This window comes from Bos taurus, chromosome 10, assembly GCF_002263795.3.
Source record: "Bos taurus isolate L1 Dominette 01449 registration number 42190680 breed Hereford chromosome 10, ARS-UCD2.0, whole genome shotgun sequence".
Classification (NCBI taxonomy): domain Eukaryota; kingdom Metazoa; phylum Chordata; class Mammalia; order Artiodactyla; family Bovidae; genus Bos; species Bos taurus.
Genome location: NC_037337.1, coordinates 30,407,273 through 30,429,799, shown reverse-complemented (window position 1 = coordinate 30,429,799; position 22,527 = coordinate 30,407,273). Strand labels below are relative to the sequence as shown.

Here is a 22,527-nt window from a genome sequence, read left to right as displayed (position 1 = left end):
AAATCGGGAAAGAAGTATGTCAAGGCTGTATTTTGTCACCCTGCTTATTTAACTTATATGCAAAGTACATCATGAGAACTGCTGGACTGGATGAAGCACAAGCTAGAATCAAAAAGATTTCTGGGAGAAATATCAACCTCAGATATGCAGATGACACCACTCTTATGGCAGAAAGTGAAAAAGAACTAAAGAGCCTCTTGATGAAAGTGAAAGAGAAGAGTGAAAAAGTTGGCTTAAAGTTCAACATTCAGAAAACTAAGATCATGGCATCCTGTCCCATCACTTCATGGCAAATAGATGGGGAAACAGTGGAAATAGTAAGCAACTTTATTTTTGGGGGCTCCAGAATCACTGCAGATGGTGACTGCAGCGATGAAATTAAAAGACACTTACTCCTTGGGAGAAAAGTTATGACCAGCCTAGACAGCATATTAAAAAGCAGAAACATTACTTTGCTAACAAAGGTCCATCTAGTCAAGGCTATGGTTTTGTAGTCATGTATGGATGTGAGAGTTGTACTGTGAAGAAAGCTGAGTGCTGAAGAATTGATGCTTTTGAACTGTGGTGTTGAAGAAGACTCTTGAGAGTCCCCTGGACTGCAAGGAGATCCAACCAGTTCATCCTAAAGGAGATCAGTCCTGAATATTCATTGGAAGCACTGATGCTGAAGCTAAAACTCCAATATTTGGCCACCTGATGCAAAGAACTGACTTATTTGAAAAGGCCCTGATGCTGAGAAAGATTGAAAGTGGAAGGAGAAGAGGACAACAAAGGATGAGATGGTTGGATGGCATCACCAACTCAATGGACATAAGTTTGGGTAAACTCCAGGAGTTGGTGATAGAAAGGGGGGTCTGGCATGCTGCACTCCATGGGGTCGTAAAGAGTCTGACATGACTAAGCAACTGAACTGATCTGAACTGAGCTGAGATGTTCTTATTATTGCAGAGAAAAATTGAAGTTTGTAGCTATGAATTAACTAGTAAGTGAAGTGCCTGCTATATCTTAAGAACTGTATTATTATTAAATACTTGATCTCATTTAATCCTCATAATAATTCCAGTAAGATCTTTCTTATTTTATAGAGAGCACTTAGGCTAGAAATTGGATCCATATGACCCTTAGATTAATACACTTTTTCATCACACTTTTTCTTCATCTTTCAAGAAGAACAATAAAAATCAAGTGGATGCTGTTATACAGTTAGGATAAAACCAGAGTTCTATGGTCCTGGCGAATATCAGATACCAAGAGAATTGCAAGAACTAAAGGAGAAAGCAGCAGAACATATTTAAGGCACCAATGACAGTGAAAGATTTTTAATAACTGATAAAGTGGGTCGTTACCTTCCAGGAATTTTTATGTAATTTCTGGGTGAAAATGCCATTTTCTCTGTGCCAGCCTCCAGACACAATAATGCTCAAGTTTGTAGTAGAGATAATTGATGGTCTCTTGCTAGAGTGGAAAGTGAGTTGGCATGAAGAAGGTGTCTAGGTATAGGAGAGTGAACTGAATCTTGAGAAAAGTCATCAGAGGGGCATGTTATTATATAGATTACATTTGCTGCAATTGCCAAAATAGAATCAGGGAATTAGTGAACAGTCCTTAAATTTGGTTTAAAGAGATATAGTTTGGAGTGTGGTCAGTATCATCTATATATCACAGAGATAAGTCCATCATCTTGGGCAGATCATTGACTCTCATATTCTCAAATTCCTTATCTAAAAAATGTAAAGAATAGGTTTGGAGTTCACTGTGTAATCAGATAATACCCATGATATTACTGTTAAAAACTGTGGCAAGCCAATGATATCTGTGGGGCATCTGGTAGAATCAAACATAAAGATACTCTGAAATGATATGTATTTCATCTAGACTGCCAAAAAAAAAATCCTACAGCTAAAACCTTGATGAATGTGAGTCCAGACTCTCAAATTACAGGGCACATTACAGCAAGATTTAGTTGAAGCAACAAAGAGCAGAATTAGATACTCCTCAGAAAACCACAGGTAATTAAATAATATATATACTGTCAAATCATGTTTAAAATTATTATGAGTATAAAAGAAGAAATAGAATATGTGAATAGAAACAAGACACTAAAAATGGACAGGTTTGGGGGAAAATGAAAATCAAAGTCATTGAAATTAAAAAACTCAGTGGTTAAGGTGAATAGATTAGACACAGCTAAAGAGGGAATTAGTGAATGGGAATTTAGAGCTGAGAAAATTAGCAAATAATAGAAGCATACAAGGCAGTTAAGAGATATAGAGGGCAGAATGAGAAGGTCCATTAGAAGAGATTTAGGGAAAATGAGGGAGTGGCAATTTAGAAGAGGTGATGGTTAAGAATTTTCTACAGTTAAGATATGAGTCTGTAAGATTCAGAAAGTATATTTAGCAAGCTGTGAACGGAGCAACAGTGACAAAAATCTTAAAATCTACTAGAGGAAACATGATTACTCAGAGGAAGAAGAACAAATTGATTGTAGACTTCACAATTGCAGTAATAGAAAAGATAGTAGAATGAGTCTAGTAAATAGAAAAATAGAACTATCGACCAAGAAAGAATTCTATCACCAGCTAAACTGCATGAAATAAACAGATTTCAGACAGATTCATACTAACAGACTTGCTAGCAGAAGTTCTGAAGGGCGTAATTTAGGGAAAAGGAATTTAAACTTGTAAAAATAGAATGATATGAAGTTTCATGCATTTCCTATATGAAAGAGTAGTTATAACTTGGAGCCTTTTGGCAGTTATTTAGGATAAAATATTATTTACCAGTTTCCTAGGCTCTTGCAAACTAAGTAAGAATGATTCCTAAAGGTAGACCCATGGAAATATCAACATGAGGAGACCTTTGACTCTTAAGAGGAAGTAGAAAAATTCTGTGTTACAGCGCCATCTGAAATGCACAACTGTGTGTGTGCACCTGTGTTTGCACGCATGTGTACATGAAGACGTAAGTGAAAAGTTACACTGAAAAGTTATACATGTGGAGTGATTTAAAATAGAAACTAGTTCTGTGTTCTACATTAGTGCTTGAGAGGATTTTACAGCCCACAAGAGTAATTGATGTTTATAACTACTCTGAACCAGAAATGGTTAAGTTTTGTTTTGAAAATCAGAATTACTTAGTTTAGGAATGTTTTCACCAGTCTTAAATAAGAATTTTGGCATTTTGAAGAGAAAATGCCAGTTACCTTGAAAACTGACATATGTTAAATGCCTTGTAAATTAAAAGTCTTTTTCTTAGTTTTCAGAAATCATTTGGTCCTGATATGAGTTTGTGTTAATTTCTCAGTTACTTTTGTCTGTGAAGCTATCTATCATATGATTTTAGAGCTGATATTTGTTAGATATTTTTGTTTTTTACTCTGTGAAGCACCTTAGATAAGGAAATATCCAGTGCTCTAATGGTGATAATTATATATGTCAGTAATCTTTGATGTTTTCCTACTTTGAAAGTATAAAACTCTCTTCTCCATAGCCATATTTGTTACATATGTTTGCAATAGTAGGACTGACCTACATTATAGATTAATTTGTGAAGGGCTCTCAGATTATCAATACAGATTTTCAAAAAGTTGTAAGTAATTAGACTTTTTCAGGGGAGTGATATAATGAGATGGTAGTAACTAATGAAATATTCTATGCCTTTTTATTCTTTGTAGCCAGTATCTTGAAAATTACCTGTGGATGAATTATTCTCCAGAAGTGTCCAGCAAAGCCTATTTAATGTCAATCTGCTGTATGGTGAATGAAAAATTCAGAGAAAATGTCCCTGCATGGGAGGTAACAGATTTAAATTACTTCATAGCTTTCTTACTTTGCTCACTTAAGCTGTTACAAAGTAACTTTTTTACTGATGATAGTTTTAGAACAAAAGTTTATCCAAAAATAAAGTAAATATTGAGAAAAAGAATGGATGTATGAAAAATGCTGGGTTGGCCAAAAAGCTTGTTCAGGTTTTCCCTAAGATGGTATGGAAAAAGCCAAACAAACTTTTCGGCCACTCAATGATATTTCTTTTGGTTTCAGTTCTTTCTTTAATATGCTGTGAATTGAAAAATTATGAATGTGAAATTATTTTTCTCCTTTGTGCTTAAAACAAAGAATGGCATGTATTATAAAGACTTTTATAAAGACTTTTACATCAGATAAAGTATATTTTATATTAAGTAGCTCAAAGAGTCGGACATGACTGAGCAACTGAACTGAGCTCAAATACATAATGTTCAATGAGATAATATTTTTCAGTGCCTTGTTTCACAACAGAGAGTATGTGTTTATAGTTTTTCCAGAGTAAAGTAGTATGTCTAAAGTCAAGACAGGTGCTTATATTCTAATTTCAGTCTTCTCTTTATCTGATTTGGGATCTGTTTTCTCTTTTGAAATTTATAATTGACATTTTCTCTTTGGCTACTATAACAGAGCCTTGATCAGCTAACAGAGGTCCAAAATCTAGGTTTTCTTTGGCCATTATGAAATGGTCAGCTCATCAAAAGAGTTTCTTGCCCTCAATCATACTTCTTTAAGTGAAGGAAAGCCATGTATACTTGCCATCTCTTTTGAGGGGATGGTCTCAGTACCATCGTATAAGGGCCTTGTGTCTTATTGAGAAATCTTAGACGTTTCTTAAAGTTGCTTTCAACCGCCAGAGGAAGGGAGAGGGACACCAGAGAATGACTTCATCAGTTTTCATGTTGTAAAGACCACTTTGGTGATTAGAGTTGATACAGATACAGAGAAGAGCTTACACACAGATTTGGAAAGTAAAATTGATTGGATTTGATAATTGAAGTAGCTTGAGGGAGGGGATATTATTTTCAGTAACCTTCCAGGTTTGGGCAACTGAATGTGAAAGATGAGAGGTGCCTGTTACCAAGATAGGTAGAAGAGGGTTGAGGAATACTTTGGCGGGTACAAAATTGTTGAATTGAGTTTTGGACTCTCTGAGTTTAAGTTGCTTTTGGAATATCTAGATGTAATTGTAGTAGACAAAGCAATCTAAGGACTGAAGAAATCTGGACTGATGATGTGTCTTTAGAATCATTAGCATATGGTAGTTGAAGTAATGGGAGAGGGAGAAGAAGAATGAGGCTAGATCCCCAGGGACACTGCCTTGTAAAGTGACAAGAGAAACCTTCGCTTCAAAAAGGAGTTGAGGGTTGGTAAGCGTCCTTAGGACTTGACAGCTGTAACAGCTTCAGGGGAGTGCTGTACATGGAAACTTGTTTTAGAGAAGTAAGTGAAAACAGCTAGTGTAGGTCATACATTTGGAGCACTTGCCTATGAAAGAAAAGAGAGCTAACAGAAAGGTGGGGAGGTAGATCACAGAGAAGCTTAAATATGTTTACATTATTTACCTTTTCTTTTTAAAACATTATTTGTATATTAAGAGTAAAGAGATAATATAAAGGAAAGGGTGTCTTTGAGATTAAATAGAATAGGAAGACTTCCGTTTTTGCTAAAGATGTTTCTTTGTTTAAATTAAAAGAATTAAAACACTTTAGATCTTTAATTAAAAAAAACAAATCCTAAGCTAATTACCAGCCTAATACTTGAAGAAAAAATGAAGGAATCAAAGCAATTATTTTATTAGCTGAAAATTTCTGCAACTCTCACATTGTCCTACCAGAAATCTATATTTGACTTGCTACAGTGAATTTTAAGTAAGCAAGTAATCTTTTTGTAATTACTATGTTTGGTTAATAGACTCCTAAAAAGTCTGCCAGTGTTTGCTTACAGGAGAAAAAGAGGTGAGCAAGCCATTTCAAAATGAATTTTTATTCTTTCTCTTTTCAGACTTTTAAGAAGAAGCCAGATCACTTCCCATTCTTTTTCAAGTGCATCTTGAAAGCAGCATTAGCTGAAACTGATGGTGAATTTTCACTCCATGAACAGACAGTCTTACTGCTTTTTCTTGACCACTGCTTCAATAGTTTGGTAATTTTACTTTGCCTTTGGGGAGAATGTTCAAATTTTCTTATTCTTTTAAGTTGACTGTAAATGATATGAGCTCTAGAGCCAACTCCTCATAGTAGTGGAGAATGAGGACAATACTAACATTTCAGCCCCTTGGGAAAATCATCCTGTAGGATCTGTTGGCTTTTTAATAGATTTGGACTTGATCCCTTCTTTTTTCTATCTAGCTTCTAAGTAAAATAATAAGAATTGAAATTCTCCAAATATAGAGCAGCAAAGAGTCTGCTAACATGAACATTAAGTAATGAGATCAGTATCATAAACTATACACAGGGACATGGCTTCATTACTTCTCAGTCACACCTCATACGTAGCCCAGCAGGTCTTGTTTTGAGTTGACTGTTTAGGGGTGATTATGGATGATCTTTCAAAATCTCTTGGGTTGTGTATGATACATTTTTAGTTCTTTGTAAGATTATGCTCTAAAAAATAAACATTTATAGTAATTAATATTTCATGTGTACTTCTCTCCTGTGGTTATCTGAAGGTATTTATCTTTAAATAAATAGGTATATACCTGTATGTGTATGTGTGTGTATATATATATATATATATATATATATATATATATATATATATATATATATAGAGGTGCTCCTGAATTGATAGTGCATTTAGACCCATGCAGGAGAATGCATGAGGTTCTTTCTTACCCTGAAAACAGTGTTGATAGATGTATGTTTCCATGGAGTACTTCACATGGGTCTCTTTAACATTTATTAAATTAAACAAAGCAAATATAAATAGATGTGATTCCTTGTCAGAAATGGTACAAAACCAAGATTTAATTAGTATTGGTAGTTTGGTGCTAGTTGAATTAACTTAAAAGCTAGCTTATTATTGGTACTTTTTTTCAGTTTACCACCAGTATTCATTATTTGAGGTCGTTATGCTCTAAAAAATAGCTGTGAACACAGAATTAGCTAAAACTGAACCACTGCTCTTAGGGAAAATACAGAGATAGTTTCATGCAAGCCTCTGGTCACATTTTCATCAGGCGATCGATATATAGCCTTGTTTTATGTGTTTCTGTTTAAAGTCACTTTATATATATTGTTGATTTGTTAACATTGAACTTGTGACCAACAGTGCTTTAACTTATGTCTGAACAAACTTCCCTAACACACAGTATTTTCTCTTTAAGGCGCATCACAGCATTCTTTCACCTGGGAACACTGAACAGCACTGAAGCCCTGTGCTTAGGGCCATTTTCAATAGCAAAATCACCAACAAAACTCACAATATTGTGAGAAAGTAGCACTCCAGTGTTCTTGTCTGGAGAATCCCAGGGATGGCGGCGCCTGCTGGGCTGCCATCTATGGGGTCGCACAGAGTCAGACACGACTGACCAAATAGAGATGCGAGTGTAAGAGAGCTGAAGCAAGAAGGCAGAGCCCACCTTGTCTGACCTCAGCTCAAAATGTGTGTGTTGGGCAGTTCACACTTGGCTCTGCTCTGTGCTGTCACTGAATGACAGTGAAAGCATTGGGAGTATTGAACTGAGGGCTGCAAATACATTCTGCAGGTTGATGAAATCACAAATATGGAATTTGAAAATAATGAGGCTTAGCTTTATCTCTTTAAAAAATGGATCGAACTTCTTAATAATAAAAAAATCATTAATTTGAAAGAATTGATGGCATATTTTCCCCTCATGACTGTTTTAAACAGGAAGTAGACTTGATACGGAGTCAAGTACAGCAGCTTATCTCTCTCCCGATGTGGATGGGCTTACAGCCTGTAAGTATCTCAGTTCAGAAACTTAAATGTATTTGTAAGTGGAACATGTGGTTTTAGATGGTATAGCTTTGATATGGATTAAAATGATAGTTAAAAATCCCCCACCAAATTTTTCTAATTTACTACGCATTGACTAATCATAGGTGTAGTTTTTTTCAGTTTTAAAGCTTTTGTGTGTAAGCCAATAAATGTTTCCCCTAATGTCATTATTTTAAGGTGAAATAAGGTAATATCTATTGAGCTCATAAAGGGAGTTAATTTAGTAAAATATTATTATTCATAGATATGTCTCTGGATGAGACTAAATACAGACTTGAATTTTTAATTTTCCTTGAATGGAATGTACATACAGCTATAGGAGAACATCTGAATTATGTTTAAGAACTTCATTTTTTCTGTCAAAGTCTTATTGGATAATATGGTCGAGTATCAAAGCCAAATTAACAGATTTTAGGGAGTAAAGTTAAAACTATCAGATTTCTATATAATACTGTATTCAGAATTTCATTTCCTGCACGTGGGTGGTTTTGCAGACATTCAGATATGCAAGCTTATTCATAGGTACCAGTTGATGAAGGTTAAAACAGGCACCTATAAATAATTACTACCAAGTTAAAAACCGATAAGTGCCATGAGAAAGAGTGGTGGTATGGACCTTTCCTTATTATGATAGCTGTTTTATATGCATTGTTTCAGACTGACTTTTGAACTTTAAATGTTAATGCCCATATTTTTCAAACTGAAGTCCTGAATTTTAAAAATAAGAAAGAAAATTTAGAAATAAGAAAGAAAATTTATTACTGAGCTTAAAATCTTAACGAGAAATTTCTTTTGTCTTGTTTTTTTTTTTCTATTGACAGATAATGGAATTGAACTAGTTTTTTAAAGTATGGGTATTAGTTTCTTAGGTTCCAGCTTTTGTCACGTTTCTATCTGGTTTTATCCCATTGCTCTATATTATAGTCTTACATTGGGGTTATGGCTGATTTAATGCCACATCATTCTTTCAGGCACGATTGGAATTAGAATTAAAAAAGACACCTAAGCTAAGAAAATTCTGGAACTTGATTAAAAAGAATGATGAAAAGATGGATCCAGAAGCAAGAGAACAGTATGTTGCCAGAGCTTTGTTCCATGTTGGTTTGTTATACTGAGTTGTGAGTCTTAGATGCTGCTGACTTGTTTTGTTCTTCCCTTTACATAGTGCTGAACCAATTAAACGATTAAGAAGTGCTTTTGCTTAGACCGTCATAGAAATATTTTTTATACAGTTTCAGTGGAGATGCCACACATCCTCATTTCTCCTTTCCCTTATCTCTGCCCCCGTCGCAAGTGTTATCAGTGGTCTTCCCTTTGCCTGTTGTCCATCATAGTTTGTTCATCATGGATGGGTCTCAATTTTCTCCACAGTCTTTAGGCTGTCAGTCCAAGTTTCTTTCTTTTTCCTATTCCCCCACTCTTAACAATGACTTACGCACTACACTTTATACGCTTCATTCATTCAATAAATTTAAGTGTTTATTATTTTATTGGGTACTATTGTAGGTGTAGGAGAAATGGCATAGAACAAAATAGAAAGTAATTCCTGCTCTTGTGGAGTTTACATTCTAGTTGGGGAAAGCAGCTAATAACAGATGGATTTTATGGTATATTATCCAGTGGTTCATGCTAAGGAGAAAGATAAATAAAGTATATAACGAGTAAGGAAGCAGATGAGGGTTGCAGGTTGTTTTAATAGTAATGATTATCAATTGGATAAAAGTCTGGTAGCAAGCATTTATGTCAAGTTCTGTTAGTAGGAAGGAAGAGAAGAATCTGTATACTCTTAAGACAGCAGTCCTCAACCTTTTTAGCATCAGGGACCAGTTCATGGAAGACAGTTTTTCCACAGACGGGGGCAGGGAGTGGGAATGGTTTCAGGGATGATTCTCATAAGGAATGTACAACCTAGATCACAAGGTCTGTGCTTCCATGAGAATCTAATGCTGCTGCTGATTGGACAGGAGACAGCTCAGGCAAGTCATGGGGAGTGGCTGTAAATACAGATAAAGCTTCACTTGCTATGCAGCCCAGTTCCTCACAGGGTTGAGGACCCCTGCTCCAAGAGGTTTGTTCTGCTCTCTCTTTGAAGCTAACTGGTCTACCTGTGCTCTTGCTTTATTTATTCCGTGACTCTTCTAGCAATGATCCTTTTTTCTTTCTTCATCTTCAAGTGTTCTTTCCACTCATTTTTTTCCTCCCTCTGCTTATGTATATATGTTTGGGACTCACTTCTTGAGCCTACGATAACTTCTTCTCTTTTTTTTTTGTCCACTTAAGGATAATACTCTGTTCACCCATAGATAGCAGCTGAAGTCATAGGTATGAGTAAGATTATCTAATGAGGTGTATAAACTGTGAAAAGAGGGTTGAGGACAAAAGTGAAGCGTGGAGTTGTGCTGGTGATCACTGAAAACGAGAGAAACTGAAAAAAGCTGGATGTCAGAGAAACGAGTTTGGGAGTAAGGAAATGAGAAGTGTAAGGACAAGAGAATAGGGTCAGAATAGGAATATCCTTTCTTTAACTTCAGCCTCCAGTCTCATCTCTTCCATGATATCTTTCTAATCAGTAACCTCTTAGTGGGGCTACTTACATGATATCTTTGCATTATTTGACTACTTTTTAAAAATTTAAACCCTCTCTTCCCATTACCTCAGTATGATTTAATTCCAAATCAATAGACTGTTCATGGTTTCTTAAACATTCCTTTCCTAACCACCTTTGCCCCTCTGCTTCACTTAATTGAGGCTAACCTTTTAAGCAGTCTTCCAGACCAAGTACTAAGCCTGCAGTGCTTTCTTCCGAACTAAAACACACAGTGTTTTCATTGAAACATCAGCTCTTTTTGTAATGGTTAGACTATGTATAGTTGTTTAGAGTGTAAGTTCTATGATCAGACTTCCGTAGGTTTCATACACACCTGCTGTGTAAGTTTGGGCAAGTTACTACGCCTCTTTGAGCCTCAGTGTGCAGTCAGGACAGTATAGTACCTGTTGCGTAGCACTGCTGTCAGCATTAGACTATCTTGTATGATGTCCTTAGCACAGCTCAGATCCTAGCACAGTAGGTGCTCAGTTAATGTCGGGCAGTTTTACTAATTAATGTTGGCTTGTGTTACTGATTATATTTTTTGACTTGTCGTCATTTTAAGTATATTTTAGTCGTTTCCCTCCTTGTTATTTCCAGCAGGGCTGGCATAATCATTTGTAGCTGTCCAATATGTGATGACCGGTTTTTGAATAGTTGGTACATGATGCATCTTAAATTAGTAATGAGTAAAAAGTTGTTTTTTAAACTAACAGTTAATTTTTATACATTATAATACTCTATTTAATAATTTAAGCATATTAAATTGCTTATGAAAAAGCATATGAAATTGCTTATGAAAAAGCATATGAAATTGCTCATTTCAACTACATACTTAAGTATTAGATTTTTAATGTTGAAGGCAGACTATAAATGAAATTTTGAAAACTCCTTTCTAGTCCTGACCTTTAAATCACAAGTGAAAACTTTTATAAGACAGAGATACTTTCTTCACTGGTTATTAGGCCAGTAATGAGGCTCCTGTTTTCTTCATGAAATGCTGTATTTCTGTCAAGGAAGAAGCTGTTTAAGTTATGGTCCTGATTTCAGAGAGAAATGAAACAATTTGAGCAGTATAAGAAAGGCTGTTCAGCATTTAAGTTTTACTCTTGAAATAATTATTTCTCAAAAATAATTTGCTCCCTGTTTGTTATCTCTCTGATTTTAGAGCCTATCAAGAAAGAAGATTTCTTTCACAACTCATCCAGAAGTTTATCTCTGTGCTGAAATCAGTCCCACTTTCTGGTAACTATCTTCCTTTTCTCAGCTCATTTGTGAAGTTACCATTCAGATGCCCATCTGGTATTTATATTTAGTCTAAAAACTGCTCTCCAAATGATTTTAAATTATATTGACAAGGAGTTATGTCCTTCCCTTTTCAAGTATGCTACCAGTCTGAGTATTGTGACTGCCATAGAAATTCATATCATTTAAGGGCACCAGCATGGTTATTGAAATGTTCATTTATATAGCAATTATTTTTGGAGCTTCCTTATAACACACAGGTTTTGAACACGGTTTCCAGGACATGGTGAACATGATAGGCACAGACCCTATCCACGTGGCATTTATAATTTGGTACTGAATAATGTTTTCAAGCCATATCAAATACTGTTTAGGAGCAGAAAAGGAGGATTATTTTGAGATATAAGCTACAAGATGAAATGGGAAGTATTTTCCTCCATCGTGGTCCCCATTTATTATGAAACAAATAGAAGTATATACTGTGTGGAGTATAAACTTCAAAATATATTACGATTATCCACTGTATATAGATACATATATCTGTGTATATGAGTATGAGCTCGATGTACCAAGAGGATCTAACTACATTTTGCTGGGTTGGCAAGATTAACATAAGCATCTAGTGAGTGCAAATAGGGTATTGTTTACTTAATAAAAGTATGTGTATGCTATGTATGATATATCATTGGTTGTTAATATTTTATTTTCTAACTGAAATATAATCTAAGAACATTCAAAAGGTGTACCACATTTATATGCACCAGAGATTATACCATACATATGAATCAGAGATTGTAGCTTTGTTTAAACTAAAATACAACAATGTGTACTTATAAATGTTGACTTTCCCCAAGTAATAGTTTACAGCTGGAAGTCACACCTGTAATTCAGTGAGGAATAGATAATAATGCTACAGATGCCAATTTATGGTACCAGATTTGGGGTATATTATTACTACCAGTATTAGTATAAAGAAAAAATTGTCATATGCTTATAATCTGTCACCTAATTTTTATATATTTAAATCTTTCAGTTAAGCACCATGAACCTGGAAAGAGGACTTAGATTGGGTTTCCTTGACCAAATGATAATAATGAGAAGCAGTGATGTATAACAGTTAGTGTCAGGTTGGGAATCCCTTGGTCCACAGTGCAGGTGGGTCTTGGCACTTGCACTACCTTGGGCTCAGGTTCAGCCTCTGGTCAGGGAACCAAGACCCTACAAGCCATGCACTGTGGCAGCACCCCACCACCTCGCACCCTCAAAAGACTGATGGCATCTAGAAAGGTTTGAAAGTCAAGTAAATATAACAATATAGGGCCTGCAGAAATTTTAATGACTCACAAAGCACTAAATGTTGCCATCATCATAATATATTGTCAGAAAACAAAATTTCTTAGATTGATCTTGAGCTTTAATCAAAATTTATTAACTTGCTGGCAAAGGAAGCAGCAGAGATGAAAATAGTGTGCCAGTTTAGAAAGAGCATAAAACCAGATGGATTATATAGTTAGAAAACAGAAAACTAATTTTTAAAAGATTGTGTGTAGTTCCATTTTGCAAGGTTATTGCAAACAACTGTCCACATCAGTTGTTATAAAGGAAATCTGTGTAGGATGATTTGAAATGTCAGGGCTGCTATCAAAAGAAGGAAAAAACACAGAACACATAAAAAGCAAGTGATAAGAATTTATTGGTGTCCAAAATTGGAATAACAGGGCTTCAGCTCTGAACAGCATGCCTCGTAGGGCCAATTAGTATAAAAATATGCAGCTTTATCCACCAGAACTCAGAAATTGAGTGCCAAGCATCATGTTCTAATTTTAAATAGGCCATTTCCAGTAATTTTCTCAAGCTATAAATAAAAATATGGAATACAGATTTTGCTCATTTTTAAATTTTGGACAAAATTATTTTCCTTTGCCAGTAATAAGAACAGAAGATACAACAGAGGACCAGTTTGAATGGATTTGATTTAAAAATCACTCATTTAAATTCTTTAGTTTTAGCAACTGTATGACCCTAGGCTGTGTCTCAGAAAACTGGATTCCACTTCTAACCAGCCAAAAATCAAGTCGTTTTCCTCTGGTCCTTAGTTTCTCACCTATAAGATGAAGAGCGAGTAAGATGTTGTCTGAGATCTTTTCTAGCTGTAAAATTCTATAGTTATGTTATTTTAGGGTTTGAATTATGGGCATATGTTACTTACAAAAGTATCCATATTCTTCCTTCACATAAAGCCTTCTATTTGCCTATGTACAACAAATAAATAAGTAGATTTAAATAAATTCGAATACAGCATTTGTAGGACACCTTCTGTAGGTCTAGCACTGGATTATTCACTGCTGGGAGTCCTTAGACTAGGGACCCTAAATTTTTCTCCTTTTTAATTGAAACAATCTTGGCAGGATGGTTTCAGCTGGTAAAATAGCAGAACATTTTCTGACATTAGGAAAAAAAGGAGATTTGTACTCTGAAAGTATATCATGTCACAAAGTTGTACTTATTTTAAAAATGAAAATGTTCTTAAAAATAAACACTTTAGAAATATGTTTGCAGGTCTGATTTTTAAAATGTGTCTCTGATGCAAGCTATGTTTTTCATTTTCTCCTACTTACAGAGCTTAATGTAAGGGTAAGGCCTGCCCTTTTTGAAAATATGTGAGGTCTGTACTCTGAATCATAGTCCAATTCTGATGAATGAGATGAATAACCTTGTTTAAATAACTAAATAACTGCCAGTTTTAAGATATAGTACCATAGAATGACCTAAGTAAGAAAGTTTTAACATGTTTTCTCTCTTATGTTTAGATCCTGTCACTATGGACAAAGTTCATTACTGTGAAAGATTTATTGAACTTATGATTGATCTAGAGGTAAGAAGTGTGCAGTGATTTTTCCGTTACATAATCATTAAGGAAGCTAATGATTATATATGTAAGATTAAACCCATGACTATTTATGAAATATTTATCACCTCAAACCAGCCTTAGTTTGTTTGTACCTATTTCAAGTGTCTTATAGAGAAGAAAGTCTAAAGTGATTGACTCTTGAAGTTTCAGATGACTGTCAAAGGGCTGTGTTTGTATTAAAAACCTCATTTAGTAAATCAACATGAGTCCAGCAAGGGCAAGTTATTTTCTGTCACAGTTAATTACCCTTTCATAGAGTTTTAAAAAGCTGAAGTCATAGGTTTATGGCCATCTTTTAAATCATCTTACTTTTCTAACTGTGCCTGCTATTGTTGATGAAGAAAGATATAGCTGCTTGCTATTGTCAATTTTTAAAATTAAGATTCTTAAAATAAAAATTTCATGCTACTAGGTGCAAGATTTTGATGCAAAGTTCAGATGCAGAGCTCGTGTAAAACTGGATTCATTTCCTTTCATTTCCTCTCCCTTTTTAATGCAGGAAGTTGAAAGAAAATCGTTTTTCTTCATTTCTTATTGGGAGAGCTAGGGTGGTTTCTAGACATGAAGATTAGAGTACTGGACTAGCTGTCATTCATGAGATCTTCATTCAGATTCAAGTTCTGCTAGAAATTACAATCTCTGAGGATCTCAATAACCTCCCCTTTAACATGAGGGTATTTGACCAGATTAGTGGTTTCTGAACTATGTTTGTCATAATTTCTCAGTATTATCCTGCTGACTATCACAGGACGATGTGGGAAGCAGACACTGAGAAAGGAATCTCCAGCTAGGGATTTTCACTCCCTTTCCCCCATTTCGAAATCTACACACAGTATATATTGGGATTTCACATAGGATTTTGTTTCAAAACTACTGGCCAAGATAGAATCTGAGATTTTTTTCCAGTGCTGTACTTTGTTTAGTAACATGACCACTGAGTTCATTTGCAGCATGGACTAGACCCTTTGCCTTGTGCAGTGTCTTTTGAGGGGCTGAGGGTACTCTGAATGTGATTAACACTCCTGCACTGAGTGTCAGTGGACTTCACCTCCTGCTGGGAGAGCATGCAGACTTACTGCTCTGGTGATTATTTTGTCTAGGCCCTACTCCCCACAAGACGCTGGTTTAATACCATCCTGGATGACTCCCACGTTTTGGTTCACTGTTACCTTTCCAATCTTGTTCGTAGAGAAGAGGATGGCCATCTTTTTTCCCAGGTAATCATTGGTGTATCTGAATATACTTACTGTTTTCATTTCTAAGTTGATTTTTTTCTTCCTTTGCCATGCAACCGGGAGTAGCAGGGCATGGCACAAAGTAAATTTTTGCTAAATATTTAGTTGAATGATGTAAATTCCAAATTAGTCATTTTAAACTGAAACCAAGTCTTAATATACAAAGTGGAAGCCTTCTCGTGTAGGTGACCTCTACTAATGTTATATCATCATCTTTTTTTCTCTTCCAAATACTCATTTTATTAATTAAACAGTAAAACAATTAAGCATTATTAAGTTTGAGGGGGATCGTTAATTCAAATAAAACTTTTGTTAATATGTGATGTTATCATTGGGCTAAATTATGCATGATGTAGTTCCACATGCTCATATATTTTGATTCTGTGTCAGTGACTACTGTGGACTATAAATAGATGATAAGCATTAATTTCAAGCGAAGTGATTTAATGTCATTAAATATTAGCAAAGAGCCTAATGTCATGGCTCTCTTTCCATGAGGTGATGGTGACGGGGCGGTTGGTAAAGTGGAAGTGTGCATATGCTTCGTCTGCTGCCTTGGGTTGAAAGGCAAGTGCGTTTGGTTTACTGCTTTGTGTAGGAAGACAGAGTAGTAGGGTTTCCCATTTCCTATAATGTCATCCAGAAGAAAAGTCTTCCAACAAACTTCTAACACTTGCCTTTGGTGTGGTCACAGCTGGAGATAAAATTGTTGTATATATTTACATACTCTCCTAAAAACTCTTATCTGGTGTCTGTGAGCATTCCTTCTTTTCCTATTCTCATACTAAATTTTACCCAGTGATTGGTTGCATGTATTAAAATACATTAAGTAATCCTAATATTGGGGAGGGGGAATAAATTGGGAGATGGGACTGCCATATACACACTACTGGGTATAACTAATAAGAACTTACTATACAGCACAGAACACTCTACTTGGTACTCAGTTATGACCTATTTGGGAAAAGAATCTAAAAAGAGTGAATGTATGTGCATGTATAACTGATTCACTTTGCTGGATAGCCAAAACTAACACAACATTGTAAATCAACCATACTCCGATAAAACTTTGGTTTAAAAAAATCCTAATATCTGATTTGCTGTAGGTTAGAATTAAGAATAATAAAAATGGGGGGCAGATGCAGCCCCAAATTCTGTTGATGCTGCCATCACAGGGGGAAAGGAGGCCTTCAGCAGTCGCAGGAACTAAGCCAAAGAAAGGGCTTGATGGCCATGGAGACTGAAGAGAGGAACGAATAACTTAGCTTTTCCTCCTACCTTGCTATTTTTTTTCAATATAGAGAAGAGTATCACTAATTGTGAATTGCAAAATTCTCATCAGAAAATTCTGAGTGGCATAAATCCTCAGGAGTTCCTGCTAATTGTATGGGTCTATATATTTACAGTGATGTAGAGAGGTTTTTTTTTCCATTAAAATGATTGACTTCCTTTGATTAGTTCCTTAATGTTTCTTTAGTATTGGGATTGCAGTTTTAAGTTCTTCCCTGTAGAAGTAGACCAAGTATATGAGATAGACTTAACAATTTATTCACTGTGTGTACTTTATTCTCACCTAAATAAAACATTTGTACATGTTCTGAAATGTTTGCTGTAGTGTTTACATTCCAAAGCTTTTTGGTACCTCTAAGAAGGTATGTGGACTTATTTATTATTTTTAATAGTGTCTGTTTCAGCCTTCTTGCTCTCATGTTTGCACAGTTTGTTAATTTAAGTATCTCCTTTCAGCTCTTGGACATGCTTAAGTTCTATACTGGTTTTGAGATTAACGACCAGACTGGAAACGCTCTGACAGAGAATGAGATGACAACTATTCACTATGATAGAATCACTTCTCTCCAGGTAAGTGAAATGCATTATAGCCTTTGCATCTGTCCATGAAGTTGTGTCATAAATAATTTAGGTTTTATATAGTACAAATGGAGAAGGCAATGGCACCCCACTCCAGTACTCTTGCCTGGAAAACCCCATGGAAGGAGGAGCCTGGTTGGCTGCAATCCATGGGGTCTCAAAGAGTCAGACACGACTGAGCGACTTCACTTTCACTTTTCACTTTCATGCATTGGAGAAGGAAATGGCAACCCACTCCAGTGTTCTTGCCTGGAGAATCCCAGGGACAGAGGAGCCTGGTGGGCTGCAGTCTGTGGGGTCACACAAAATCGGACACGACGGAAGTGACTTAGCTTTTTAGCTTTATAGTGCAAATAGGAAAGGTACTTATTTAATAGTATGCTCATCTTGAATTTTTAAAATATTGCTAATTCTGATGGATTTATGAAAAAGAAAGTTTTCTTTTATAGTCCTCAGTCTTGAGAATCAGTATATTGATATTTGACAGTCAAAAAATATTAGTTATTGGGCAAACTTGGTACATTTAAATATCAACTTTATTTTATGAAAGAGTATTTCAACTTGACAAAGTAGATGTGCATACTTCATACATTTTAAAGATAAAGGCATGTAATGGTACTGAAATTTACCAATGCAGCTCAGATATGCCCTAAAAGTACCTTTGTTTTTATTACTGAGCTCATTTTGCTCTTGAACTCCATTTCCTCTGGTGGCAGAAAGAGACTTTTATTTCTCAATTTAAAGTAATTGAGATCCTAACCTTTTAAAGAGTCTTTTGCGGGGAGGAGGGCAGGGAACCTGTAAAGACACAGCCAAACTTAAGTTCAGATTATCTTTCACCATCAGGTCCACTGTCTCTCAAGGTCATTGCTCTTCCTGCACACAGTCCCAACTCAGATATCTTTTCCTGCTTTTCTCAGAGGGTTAGTGTTTTTGTTCCTCTGCCTCTGCCCTAGAAGTGACCATGGCTGGTGTGGTGTGTGCTGTTCTCTTGGCACCGGCAAGGCTCAATGATTGGTCTCTTAGAGGCTGGTTGTCAGCCTACTGACAGGGTCCCAGTGCTTGATCTTGATGGTGCCGGAGTCCTCCTGGGAGCTGACTGCTTCATCTTCTAGCTTGGGGAACTTACTTGCAGGCTTGGTGCAGGGTCATTTTGCCATTGTCTATGGTAATCTCATGGCAGGCCGTTATCCATAACCTTGGCAAGCTTTTGTGCAATCCTCTACAGGGGACTTAAAAACTTGTGGAACTTTTACCTTGGCATTAAGGAGGACTAGAGATGTTACCTCTCACACACTTAATCAAATCAGCATAATGCTGCTCTTTCTGTTTTCTTGCAGCTTACCCCATGTTGATTGGAAGTGTTACCCTGGGAGGGCCTCTCTTTCCTGAGTTCCAAAGTCAAGCAGGGTGCATGCACACTAAGCTGTAGGCCCCTCCCTCAGATACCTCTTCAGTGGGAGTTGCGCTTGAGACTTCCTTTTAGTTTTGTTAAGCCAGTTCTTTATTTTATTTATTTTTTTAAGCCAGTTCTTAATAATGAAGTGTTTTGTTCTGTTTTTTTGTCGTTTCCTGTCAGTGAAGCTGGCCTTCCTGGGTCTTATCATGTATATTCAAAATGTGACTTTAGAAATCAAAAACTGAACATTGACTCTGGTTTTACACTCTTGCTGGAACAATTCTGTTTTCTTTTCCCATTATATTTAGTGCTTTTGAACAAGGCAGAGGTCACATTTGAGAAGCATATAAGAAAGAGAAGTGCATTAATATTTTTTTTAAATATTTTTTCTGTTGTGCAGTAAGTTGTTATATGTAGGCATTAATTTTTTTTTTCCTGTTCTTTTCTAGAGAGCTGCTTTTGCACATTTCCCTGAACTCTATGATTTTGCTCTCTCAAATGTGGCAGAAGTAGATACTCGGGAATCCTTGGTCAAGTTTTTTGGACCTCTTAGGTAAGGCAGTATGAAAGGACGACTGGATTTTAATTTTCTTTATTTGCTTTTAGTTATTTTTGCACTGCTTTAAGTGATATTATTTGTTGCACTACCATTTATTGACAGTTAAAACTAGCTTCTCTCTAGCTTTTCTTATCTTTGGGTCACTTAAATATAATTATACATCTCTCTTTTTTGTAAAATTTATATTTTTGTCTTAAAAAATTTTTTTTTCTTTGTCATATCTTTCTTTTTTTTATTTTTTATAACTTATACAGTTTTCCTAGGTCATCGGGTTTGAACCTGAGTAGTTGGTTGTCTGATTTCTGAGCCCTAATTTTTTTTTTTTGAGGAGTAATTGACATAAAACATTATATTAGTTTCATATATATAATGTAATGATTTAATATTTATATTTATTATGAAATTGATCACTTCAAGTGTAGATAGCATTCATCTTCATGCATGTAGAACTTTTTTGGTCTTGTAATGAGGACTCAGCTAAGATACGAATTCTACCCAAATTCATCTATAGATATAAGTGTGTTCCAGTCAAAATCTCAGCAGGAAATTTTATAGAAATTGCCAAGCTTTCTCTAAAACGAATATGGAAAGGCAAAGGAACTAAGATAGTCAAAACCATTTTTTAAAAAAACAAAGTTAGAGGATTTCTACTACCTAACTTCAAAACTTACTATAAATTCACAGTAATCAAGACATTGTGGCATTGAAAACAAGGTAGACGTGGATCACTGAAACAGAGTCGAGTGAAATAGACCACAAATATATGATTAATTGGTTTTTGACTCAGGTGACAAGTCAACTCAATGGGAAAAGGCTAATTTCAGCAGTGGTGCCAGAACAATTGGACATCCATATGCAAACTATGAAACTTGACCAATTCCTCATATCGTATACACAGATTAACTCAAAATAAATCATAGACTTAAATATCACAATTAAAACTTAACAAGAAGTATAGGAGAAAATCTTTGTCATTGTGCTTTGTACAAAGTTTTCCATAGATACCAAAGCACAGTCCATAAAGGGAAAAGATTGATAACTGGACTTGGTCAAAATTTGAAATTTCCATTTGAAAGACATTGTTAAGAGGATGAAAAGAGAAGCCCCATACTGGGAGAAAATACTGGCTAAATTCAAATCTGATAATGGACTAGTATCCAGATGTCTTAGTAACAAGAAAACAACTTAATGGCTGTAGATTTGAGCAGGTACTTCACCAAAGAAGATATGTAGATTTCAGCGAGTCTATAGAAAGATACTAGTATCATTTGGCATTATTAGTTATTAGGGAAAAGCAAACTTAAACCAAAATGAGATACCATTACAGACCTATTAGAATTGTTTATAAAAGCAACAAGGTACTGAGTCTTAACAAAGATGTAGAACAATTGCAGTTCTTATATATTGCTGACGAGAATTCAAAGTGGTCGTGCCACTTTGGGAAAAATTTGATAGTTGCTTACACAGTTTAGCATGCACTTACTGTGTGATCTAGTTTCTCAGACATACCCAAGAGAAATGGAAACTTAGATTTACAGAAAAATCTGTCCAGAGACTTATATAGTAGCTTTATTAATAGTTGTCAAAACTGTTATTTTCATTGAAGTGACAGGTTTATTATTGTTCAGATTTTCTGAAAGTGAAAGAAAGTGAAAGTGAAGTCGCTCAGTCGTGTCCGACTCTTTGCGACCCCATGGACAGTAGCCTGCAGCAGGCTCCTCCGTCCATGGGATTTTCTAGGCAAGAGTACTGGAGTGGGTTGCCATTTCTTTCTCCAGGGAATCTTCCCGACCCAGGGATCGAACCCAGGTCTCCCGCATTGTAGACAGACGCTTTACCATCTGAGCCACCAGGGAAGTCAGATTTTTTGCCCTTATTCAGATCTGAATAACCATAGTTGTCAGTCATTCTTTCAAGTAAAAAGCGTGTACAAAGTATGTACTTCCTGTTCTGTTGCACAGAATTTCTAAAAAACAGATACTCAAGTCCAAATTTAATAACATTAATAAATCTTTGCTGTTTCATCATGGACATTTTTAAAATTGACTTTTTTAAAAAGAGCCAGAGTGGTGGCTCAGAGGTTAAAGCATCTGCCCATAATGTGGGAGACCTGGGTTTGATCCCTGGGTCAGGAAGATCCTCTGGAGAAGGAAATGGCAACCCACTCCAGTATTCTTGCCTGGAGAATCCCATGGACAGAGGAGCCTGGTGGGTTATAGTCCACGGGGTCGCAAAGAGTCGGACACGACTGAGCAACTTCACTTTCACTTTTTTAAAAAAATGACTATGGCAGCAGGAATGCCATGATCACTTCTTACAGCACTGGATGGTGCCACTTCCTTGATCCAGGCTGCCAGTTTTACCCACCGTCACATTTGCACTGTCACTATACATGTAAAGACAGTGAGAAAAAGCCCGAATAATGTCTTGGTATTGATATGAAAAAATGTCCTTGAAACCTCCCTGAAAAGATCTAGGGACTATGAGAGGTTTGCAGAAGACTTTGAGAAGTCTGTATTAGAGGTTTAATATTCATATATGATTTCATATATTTGTTGCTGTGTCATAGGATTATATTTTCTAGGTAAAACTTTTCAAGCAGCCTGTAAAATTACTTTTCAAAAGTGAAGTTATAAGACAATATTCTGATCTCAATATTTTTATTCTGCAGTTCCAATACCCTCCACCAGGTGGCATCATACCTCTGCTTGTTACCAACCCTTCCTAAAGCTGAAGACACGACTTTTGATAAAGGGTTTCTTCTAGAATTGTTGGTAAATATTAGTGTTCCTTGAATTATGCGTGTTTTTCCTACCTTTTTGAATCATTCTTAAAGATGTAGGTTGGTAGAGATTTTTTTTCTGGGCTAAAAAATTGGTTGATTCTTTTACCTGGTTTGGATCATATCAGCATTTGACTTTGTCAGATTTCTTTTTCATCTCTTAGATTACTT

At 35.7% G+C, this 22,527-nt stretch overlaps 1 protein-coding gene and 1 non-coding gene across 2 annotated transcripts in view; one reads left to right on the top strand and one right to left on the bottom strand.

The window, feature by feature from the left end:
• Positions 1 to 22,527, top strand: part of AQR (aquarius intron-binding spliceosomal factor) — an 81,299-nt gene that overhangs the window by 10,351 nt on the left and 48,421 nt on the right. Inside the window, 10 exon segments of the mRNA NM_001098091.1 lie at positions 3,677 to 3,797; positions 5,811 to 5,951; positions 7,662 to 7,730; positions 8,741 to 8,841; positions 11,525 to 11,601; positions 14,412 to 14,476; positions 15,613 to 15,729; positions 17,494 to 17,607; positions 19,465 to 19,568; positions 22,246 to 22,348. Coding sequence (NP_001091560.1) covers positions 3,677 to 3,797; positions 5,811 to 5,951; positions 7,662 to 7,730; positions 8,741 to 8,841; positions 11,525 to 11,601; positions 14,412 to 14,476; positions 15,613 to 15,729; positions 17,494 to 17,607; positions 19,465 to 19,568; positions 22,246 to 22,348 — 1,012 coding nt within the window.
• Positions 3,945 to 4,022, bottom strand: MIR2285G-2 (microRNA mir-2285g-2). Its single transcript, NR_107824.1, has one exon. It is a non-coding gene; the product is annotated as a microRNA mir-2285g-2 (primary transcript).